Source organism: Orycteropus afer, unplaced genomic scaffold (assembly GCF_000298275.1).
Source record: "Orycteropus afer afer isolate SDZICR_OR568_19922 unplaced genomic scaffold, OryAfe1.0 scaffold00250, whole genome shotgun sequence".
NCBI lineage: Eukaryota > Metazoa > Chordata > Mammalia > Tubulidentata > Orycteropodidae > Orycteropus > Orycteropus afer.
The window spans coordinates 1,350,081-1,360,597 of record NW_006921837.1 but is presented as its reverse complement, the minus strand read 5'-3'; the positions used below and the strand labels follow the sequence as shown (position 1 = coordinate 1,360,597).

At 38.5% G+C, this 10,517-nt stretch overlaps 1 protein-coding gene across 1 annotated transcript in view; it reads left to right on the top strand.

Moving 5' to 3' along the window:
- Positions 1 to 10,517, top strand: part of TOPAZ1 (testis and ovary specific TOPAZ 1) — a 146,660-nt gene that overhangs the window by 59,440 nt on the left and 76,703 nt on the right. Inside the window, 1 exon segment of the mRNA XM_007949675.1 lies at positions 5,149 to 5,213. Within this exon segment, the coding sequence (XP_007947866.1) occupies positions 5,149 to 5,213 (65 nt within the window).

Here is a 10,517-nt window from a genome sequence, read left to right as displayed (position 1 = left end):
TCTGTGTCTGTGTTAATTGGTTTCCCTTTTCTTTGTTGAAGAGGGTCTGTGCAATCCTTCTGCCTAGTCCGCCATCTTCGACAACTTCACTTTTGTCTCCATTTATCATGATATTACTTAGTGGTCCAGTTGTGAGAATTTTCATTTTCCTTATGTTGAGGTGCAATCCATACTTAAGACTGTAGTCTTTGATCTTCATCAGTAAGTGTTTCAAGTCATCTTCACTTTCAGCAAGCAAGGTTGTGTTTTCTGCATATTGCAGGTTGTTAATGAGTGTTCCTCTAATCTTGATGCTGTGTTCTTCTTCATATAGCCCAGCTTCTCAGACTATTTCCTCAGCATACACATTGAATAAGTATGGTGAAAGGATACAACCTTAACGCACATACTTCCTAATTTTAAACCATGCAATATCTGCCTTGTTCTGTTCAAATGGCAGCCTCTTGGTCTATGTACAGGTTCCCCATGAGAGCGGTTAAGTGTTCTGGAATTCCAATTCCTTGTAGTATTTTCCATGATTTGTTACGATCTACATAGTCGAATGCCTTTGCATAGTCAATAAAACACAAGTAGACATCTTTCTGGCATTCTTTGCTTTCAGCAAAGATCCATCTGATATTAGTAATGATATCCCTTATTTCATGTTCCCTTCTGAATTCAGCATGAATTTTTGAAAATTCCCTGTCAATATACTGCTGTAACTGTTTTTGAATTATCTTCAAGATTTTACTTGGGTGTGATATTAATGATGTTGTTCAATAATTTCCACATTTTGTCAGATCACCTTTCTTTGGGATGGGCACAAATATCCAGTCTCTTCCAGTTAGTTGACCAGGTAGCTGTCTTCCAGATTTCTTGATATAAACAAGTAAGCACCTCCAGTGCTACATCTATTTGTTGAAACATCTCAGTGGATATTCTGTCAGTTCCTAGAGCCATGTTTTTCACCAATTCCTTCAGTGCAACCTCAACTTCTTCCTTCAGTACCATTGGTTCTTGATCATGTGCTATGTCCTGAAATAGTTGAACATTGACCAATTGTATAAAATACCGTATATTTATTTGTCTTTATCATTATCTCTCCCTGATAGAACATACATTCCATGAAGACAGGGAATTTTGTCCATTTTCTAGCACTATAGCAGTGGTAATATAGAGTAGTAACACAAATAATTGTTGAATGCATGATTGAATATGAACCTCATTTGCAAATAGTCTTTTAAATGCTAGAAATGTCCTATAACAGGAATTGAAAAAAACTCAAACATATTTGCATAGTAGTTTGCTAATGATGATAGCCAATATGTTTTGAGCATTTACTATATGCTAGCTACTGCTAAGCACCTAGCATGGAATTTCACATTTTATTCCTATAACAGTTTCTCTATCCTTTTCTTTTAACCTGTTGTGTCTTTGTACTTAACATGTGTTTATTACAGGCAGCATAGAGTTGGGTTTTGCTTTCTTTTTACCCAATCTAACAAGCTCTATCTTTTCATTTGAGTGTTTATACACACTTGGTGTCATTAATATGGTTACAATTAAATCTGTCATTTTTGCTCTTTTTGTTTTCTATTTGTCCCATCTGTTCTTTGTTCCTTTTTCTTTTGTTTTGATTTTTGTATTCTTTTAGATAAATGGTGTGCATTTTATGATTCAGTTTAATCTTCATTGTTTCCTTATTGGCTATAGCTCTTTATTTTTGCAGTGATTGTTTCAGACTTTATATTTTTAACTTACCAGAATTTACTTTCAGATGAAATCACAGCACTTTATTTAATTATTCAGTTAGCAATTATTTTATTATCCAACATTTCACATTTACAACAGTAGTGAAAAGTCTGTTAGCCAACTATTTTGTGCATTAGCGACATACATCTTAATGAATACTGAGGTCCCTAACCCCATGTGCACCTAGAAAGGAAACTTACTGCCCACAATGGCAGGGGGGCACAGTCTCCCTAAGCCACCAGGGTACCAGGTGGAGCAGAAGGGGTGGTGGAATGGGACCGGCAGGGATGAGATGCTGCCCAGCAGGTCCTAGATGCCCATACGGGGCTGAGATCAGGGCAGCAGCAGCAGTGTCCTGAACGTGGGCCACCCTCAGGGCCAGGGAGGAAGCAGGACCCCATTGTCTGACCTTAGTTCCCAGCCCTGAAGGGCTGCGGGACAGCCTGGGCCATGGTCAGAAGAAGCTCTGACACAGGGTACTCAGGTACTCTTTACTCCTTTTTGTAAATTCATATTACCATCTCATGATCATGTTTTTCTGCCTGAAGGACATCCTTTAATATTTCTTATAGTGTGTGTCTGCTAATAATAAATTATTTCAGCCTTTGTATTTCTGAAAATGTCCGTATTTTGCTTACATTTTTGAAAACTAATATTCACTGGGTATAGAATCTAGTTTGACAGGTTTTTGTTTTTCCTTCTGGGATTTTGGTCTTTTTTTTTATTTGTAGAAACACTTCATATATTAAACATACCTGTTCTTTGTCATAGGTTGCCACACTTTTTCCTGTTTTTTTTAGTTGTGTTTTGACTTGGTTTAAGAGCTTTTTACCTTGAAAAATCTTTTCATTTTTATTTAATCAAATCTTATGAGTTTTATTTTATGTTTTCTGAGTTATGAGTGATATTCTGAGAAGCCCTACTTCATGATTAAAATTTTCTTCCAGTGTTTTTATGGGTGTCATTTATTGTTTACATTTTTTAAAACTCTGAAATTCATCTTGGAAGAATGTGTAAACAGTCCCTTCCTTTCTTCCTTTCCTTGTTTCTTTAGGCTCTTGTACACTTACTAATCTCTGAGCATATGAAAATCTTCAAAATTTGTGTAGTTAAACTTGTTATCCTACTTCATGGTTTGTACCTTGGTGTCATGCTTGGACTTTCCCCACCCTCCACGTGATGCAAATAACTGCCTTTCTTTTCTTTTGGTACTTTCAGGATTCCCTGTTTTATATTTAAATCTTTAATGAACCTAAAATATACATTAGCATACAATGAGTTGAGACCAAGATCATTTTCTATCCAATTGACTAGTCAGTTTTTCCACTACCATTTATTAAATCATTTTCTCACAAATTTTAAATGCCGTCTGCCTTAATCAGGGTTCTCTAGAAAGACAAAACCAGTAAGGAGAGAGAGAGAGAGAAAGAAAAGCATGTGTGTGCGTTATATTAAGGAATTGGCTCATGCAGTTGGGGGGGGCCTGACACATCCAAAATCTATAGGTCAGACAGCAGGCTAGAGATTTTGTCAATCTTATGTCCCAAAATCAGGAGAGTGGGGAATTCTGAAAAGATATTTGTAGTGTAGAGACAGGATAAAACCAAACCAAACCCACTGCCGTGGAGTCGGATCCGACTCATAGAGACTCCTTCCTGGGTTTCCAAGGCAGTATCATTACGGATGTAGATTGCCCAACCTTCCTTCCGAGGAGTGGCTGGTGGGTTTGAACCACCAGCCTTCTGGTTAGCAGGTTAGTAATCACATGCCTTAGGCACTACGCCACCAGAGCTCCCAGAGAATAGTCCCTAGGAAAATTCCCTTTTTGCTCTTAAGGCCTTCAGCTGACTGGATGAGGTCCATTCAAATTATGTTGGCCAATCTGCTTTACCTAAAATCAACTGATTTAATCACATGTAACTGCTTCATAACAGATCTAGACTAGTGTTTGACCTAACAGCTGGGCACCATAGCCTAGCCAAGTTGACACAGAAAAGTAACCATCACACTATCTTTGATAAATTCAAAATTTTTATATATGGAACTGTTCTTTTACTTCTTTTTTGTTTTGTTTATTGTTTAATTCCTGCTCTAATACCATTCTGTTAATTAACTGAAAAATAAAAAATAGGAAGGAACGCTTGCTTTAAAAGATACTAAGGTGTATTATAAATCTAAACTATTCTTGGTTTTTCTCCCCATGTATCCATCTAAGAATGCTTTAACCTCACATTTTAAAGTAGTCGTATTAATTGAGAGGGAATTTAACATCTTTATCTTTAAATAGGCTCATCTAAGAACATGGTATGTCTTTCCATATGCTAATGTTTTATGTTTTTCAGTTGATTCTTATAGTTTTCCTCCTGAGTTCTAATAGTACATACAGTAAGGTGCCAGTATTGTAAAATATGATAGTGTGTTTTAAAAAAGACTAGAGAGATATAAACTGAGATATCAAGGTGGCTATCTATGACAACTGCAGTGAGGAGCAATGCAGAGGTTTATTTTCTTGGTGCCTGTTTTTTCAAAAGTTTAGCATATGAGTTTATATAACTTTTTTATAATTAGAAAACCGCAGTTCCGAAAACACTCGTTGTAAAATACTTTTAAATATACCCACTGCTGTCGAGTTGATTCTGACTCATAGTGACCCCATTGGGTTTCCAAGGCTGTAGATCTTTACAGAAGGATATTACCTCATCTTCCTTCTGCAGAGTAGCTGGTAGGTTTTGAACCAAAGACCTTCTGGTTACCATCCAAATGTCTTACCCACTACGCCACTAGAGTTCCTTTTAAGTATACCAAAAACCAAACCCATTCCCATCGAGTTGATTCTGACTCACAGTGAACCCTCATTGGGTTTCTGAGGCTCTAAATCTTTATGAAAGTAGATCACCTCTTCTTCCTTCTGCAGAGCAGTTGGTGGCTTTGACCCACTGACCTTCTGGTTAGAATCCAAATGCCTTACCCACTATACCACCAGAGCTCCTTACTTTTAAGTATAGTAATGTTAAAAATGCATTTAAATGTTTCTAATGAAAAATAAATTTCATTTCTGTTCATATATACTACCTAAAAGTAAAAATCACTAAAAGCTTTTTTTTCCTGAATAAAAAGAAATACAACAGCTCTACTTATCAACATTAATTTGAAATGATGGCTTGTATAATTAAAGGTAATATCAAAAGCTGGAATAATGAATTTGTTTATATTAATTTTACTTCTAAGCAGCAATGGAAATTTTTAAGGTCAATATGCAGTATTTTAAATAATATGGAGTAGAATTGTTTTCAGGGTTGGCCATAAACTAATTATTTAATTGACATCTAATACATACTAAAGTCCAGTAAGCCATATAACTTAATATAGAATACAGAGATATTTACTTGTACTTACTTAACCATAATCTCTTCACAGTATGGGTTTCTAGGCAAGATGGCTGTTAAAGAAGAAAAAGAAAATATTTATGAAGTCTGCAAAAGGTTTGTTAATATTTCTAATTATATAACTTTAAAATAGTCACTTATCTAATTTGTGTCTTTGAATGTATATATGCTTGTGTTACTATGCCATTATGCCGTACATGGGTATGATTTAATTACTGTGTCACATGTACCCAGATAAATGAGTATTTTAAGTACTTTAATATAAATTTGATGTTTAAAACTGTCACTAAGTTTTCTGAGCTGTTAAAATACTTTTTGAGGGAGGAGTAAGAACTAGTGAGAAAATAAAATAAAAATGCGTAATGCATATGTGACTTTTATGAAGGTGTTACTTTTGTTAGCTGCCATTGAGTAGGCCCTGGATGACAGAATGAAATGCTGCCTGGTCCTGAGGAATCCCCATGACTGGACCAGACTGGTGTATGATCCATATTGTTTTCACTGGTTGATTTTTGGAAGCAGATGGCCAGTCCTTTCTTCTTAGTCCATCTTAGTCTGAGTTTAAGATTGGCCAAAATCAGATGAACGTTGCCACTTGCATGTAACTTACACAAATTCAGTGATTCATTCTGAAAATTGTAGTATATTCACTAGAAAATACAAAAATATCAAATTAGAGTTGGAAGACACCTTGGAGATCATCTGATTCACTTCTTGCCTTCCCATTTTGCTGGTGAGGCAAGCCCAGGTCAAGTGAATATGTTCAGATCACTTTATATCAAGGCAGTTGTTTATAAAGTAGGGTCCCTGGAGCAACAGGATGACCTAGGAAATTGTGAGAAATGTAAATTATTGGGCCCCACCCCACACGTACTGAACCAGAAACTCTTAAGTATGGGACCAGTTAATCTGTGTCTCCTAATGTATGTTCAAGTGTGAGAACCACTATATTAAGAAGGAAAAGGCTAGGCATTAAATTGGCACAGGAGCCCCAGTGTGAGTCATGACTACTTGGAGATCTGGAAGAAAAATGGAAAGTAATGAGGTTAATTACTTTTTTCTTTTGAAAGAATTTAGCTTACAAACTAAAATAGTATCATTGCAAAGTCCACAGAAATTTATCATCAGTTTTACTCTACCATAGTGACCAGCACTAGGACAGTAGGCAAGTATCACTGTATCACCCCTGGGCTTTAATCATCTAATCAAAAGTGAAAGAATTGTACTAGATAATCTCTTCCATCTATAAAACTCTAACTTTTAAGTTTTTACTGTGATTTAAATGAAAGTTTATAGAGCACATTAGTTTTCCGTTCAACTGTTCATGCTTATTTTCTTTTGTGACACTGAATGAAGTCCCCCAATGTAACAGCACTCTTCCCACTTCCTCCTTGAGGTTGCATCTGTCCTTCTTCCCTGTCCATTCCTGCCTTCTGACCTTTATCCATGTGCAGATGCTGCCTTTTTGATTTCATATGGTTGATTGTTCTAAGGAGTACACACCTCCCTGGTGTTATTGTTCACCCCATAGGTCTGTCTGTGTTTGGCTGAAAGTTGAATCGCAGGAGTGAGTTCATTTCCAAGTTTGACAGATTACTAAGGGACAAAGTCTCAGGGGTTCCACCACTCTCTATTAGACCCATAAACCTGTTTATTATTATTATTTTGATTTTTGTTCTACCTTTTGGTCCCATTTTGTCCAGGACCTTTTATTGTGATTCCTTTCAGAGTGGTTGGCAGTGGTATCCAGGCACCATTTACTTATGATCTCAGGCTTGTGGAGGTTGAGGTTCCTGTGGTCCACTCGTCCCTTGGACTAATTGTTTCTGTATGTCTTTGATTTTCTTCCCTCTTCTTTGCTCTGGATGAGGAGAAAACAATAGTGACACCTTAGATGGCTGCTTTTAAACTTTTGAGGCCCCAGTTACTACTCAACAAAGTAGGATGTAGAACATTGTTTCTGTGGACCATGTTGTGCCATTTGAGCTTGATGTTCCCCACAACTAAGGTCCTGAGCCCCCCAGGCCCAGTGACTCATTCCCTTAAGGTGCTTGGTTATGGCTAAGAAGTTTTCATAACTTTGCCCCATTTGCTCTACTATATACATGGATATTTTTATAGTATATACAAATATGTATGAAGAAATATCATCTGTCAGACCTCTACATGGTTGTGGGTATAGTCCTGTTCACTTGCCCATACCTGATCATCTCCCTACATATCCACTCATATATTAATGTATGTTATTACTGATAATGTAGGATTGTGTATGTAAATAGTACTTACGTTTGTTGTCTGTAACTCTTGTGCACTTCTCCTTCTCTTCCTTTTCCTTAGTGATATTGTGCTGGTCACCCCTTTTTGTAGATTGTCTTCCCCTTCATCCAAATTAACATGTGTCTCTTAACTAGTTAGTGGTTTTCCCTCTCCTCCTATCCCATCTGCAGTAACCATCAAAGAAGGTTTCTTTGCATGTTGTTCTGGTTACCTAGTGCTGCTCTGACAAGAAATATACCACAAATGGGATGGCCTTAACAAACAGGAGTTTATTCTTACAATTTGGAGGCTTTAAGTCCAAGTTGAAAGTGCCAGGCTCTAAGGGCTGGGTGAAAGCCCTTCAACCTAGGGGTCCAGCTCTGCCTCCTGCTCCTGGCCCACTGGAGCTAGAGGTGTTTCTTCACTCAGACAGCTGCTGGCTGCTACTTGAAAAGCCCCAAGGTTGACAAGTAAAAAGGCACAGTCCCGATGTTACCAAACCACACGTCAAACCATTAACTTAAGTCCATTTTAAGTCCCAAAGTTGGCAGAGCATGGCAGGCTGCTGAGCAACGACACGGCTACATGCAGGGTCCAAGCATGCCATAGCCTAGAGACCATCCTCAGGGCTTCTCATTATACACAGAAAGCAGACCACATCCCAAAGGCAGCTACTCAGCTGCTTGTGGTGGATCCCACCATGCAGTTGATTGCCAGTCTCATCATGGGGAATAACTACCACCAGCTATCCAGCCACTCAGCCAGGCCCAGCCAAGTTGACACACAAACATAACCACCACAATTCCACCCTTGTCAACTTGGCATCTGTACCGATCTCCTCCACTAGGTGGCTCCAGTTCCCTAGTTCCTTTAAGTGGAGACCTTACCCCTTCGCCTGATGAAATATAACAATCACAGTCCTCGTTTCTGCAACCGATCACTTGGTCATAGCTGATATTCAGAACTGCCTTCTTCCACCCATTCTGTATTTCCCTTGCTCTCAGCAAGCACCTCAGCTGGTAGTGGTAGATTCCACCATGGAGTTGATTGCCAGTCTCATCATGGGGAAAAACTACCACCAGCTGCCCAGCCACTCAACCAGGCCCAGCCAAGTTGACACACAAACATAACCACCACACATGTGTAAACTTTTTCTTGACTTTTTATAATTGTGGACTCACATAATATTTGTCCTTTTGTAATTGACTTCTTTCATTAAGCATAATGTCCTCCAGGTTCATCCATGTTATAAGGTGTTTTGTGGATTCTTCCTTGGTCTTTAATGTTACATAGTATTCCATTGTGTGTGTCTACAATTGTTTATCTATTCATGTGTTTGTGGGCACTTAGGTTGTTTCTATCTCTTTGCTTATTCAGAATAGTGCTGCAGTGAACATGAGTGTGCATATATCTGTTTCCTGGCTCTCATTTCTTTAGGATTGGTGGGTCAAATGGTATATTTCTATTTAAAACTCCATACTTCATTCATTTTTTTTTTTTTTTCCAAATTGTGATTTGGGTGAAACTTTACAGAGCAAATTGGTTTTCCATTCAACAATTCATACACATTTTGTTTTGTGACATTCATTGCAATCCCCACAATGTAACAGCACTCTTCCTACTTCCTCTCTGTGTTTACCATTTCCTTTCATCCTTCTTTCCTATCCCTTCCAGCTTTCTTAGCTTTATCCTTGAAGAAATGCTGCCCTTTTGATCTTGTCTGCTTGGTTGTTCTAGGAGTATGTACCTCCCTAGTGTTACTGTTCACCTTACAGGCTTTGGCATAGTGCCTAAGGCATTTGACTGCTAACCAGAAGACTGGTGGTTCAAACCCACCAGCCACTCCTTGGGACGAAGATTGGCAATCTACTTCTGTAGTGATACCATCTTGGAAAGCCAAGGAGGGGTTGCTGTGAGTCAGATCTGACTCAACAGCAGTGAATTTGGTTTTGGGTTTGGTATTATTTGTCTTAATGTTAAGCCACAGGAGTGAGTTCAGTTCCAGGCCTGAAGGGTATCTTTGGGCCATAGTGCCAAGGGACCAGTCTCTTAGACCAATAAGCCTGGTCTTTTTAATGATTTTGAGTTTTTTTCTGCATTTTTCTCTCACTCTATCCAGGACCTCCTATCGTGATCCCTTTCAGAGCAATCAGAAGTGATAGCTGGGTACCATCTAGTTCTTCTGATCTCAGGGTCATTGAGACTAGGGTTCACATGGTCCCTTAGTCCTTTGTTTCCTTGCATCTTTTATTTTCTTAACTCTTCTTTGCTGTGGTTGGAGAGTGACCAGTAGTTGCACATTATATGGCCACTTATAGACTTTTAAGACCCATGTCACTGCTCACCAAAGTAGGATGTACAACACTGTCTTTATGGACTATGTTATGCCAGTTGACCTTAGTGTCCCTGAGGCTATGGTCCCAAACCTCCAGGCCCAGCAGGTCATTCCCTCAAGGTGTTTGGTTGCGACTAAGAAGTTTTCATAACTTTCATAACTTTGCTCTACTACATTCATGGGTATGTTTGCATCACATCTGGTGGCATGGTACCTAAGGCATTTGACTGCTAACCAGAAGGCTGGCAGTTCAAACCCACTAGCTGCTCCTCAGAAGGAAGATGGGCGATCTACTTCCATAGAGATAATGCCTCGGAAACCCAAGGAGTTGCTATAAGTCGAATTGACTCGACGGCGGCAGTGAGTTTGATAAATACATAGGTAGAGATATCCTCTGTCAAACTTATATATATTCATGAGTGAAACTCCATAATTCTTATTTCTTTGTTTCATGTTACTCTTTTTTGTTTTGTTTGGGAGGTAGGTATGTTGATTACACATATCCATTGATATCCTAAGTTAGGTAGAAAGGTGACTGTCTCTGTTTTGTGTGAATAGTTCTTAACTCCATTGTTGCTACTAAATTTCAGCTGTTATATAAGTGTGGCTTCCTTCTTTCTACTATTTTTCAGATTTTTGCCTGATTTGTGCAGTTCACCAACCCACCTGTTGAGAATTTACATTTCGACCCCTTATATACTGAATCTGGTAGGGTAGTGCCTAAGGCACTTGACTGCTAACCAGAAGGCTGGCAGTTCAAACCCACCAGCCACTCCTCGGAAGGAAGGTTGGGCAATCTACTTCTGTAG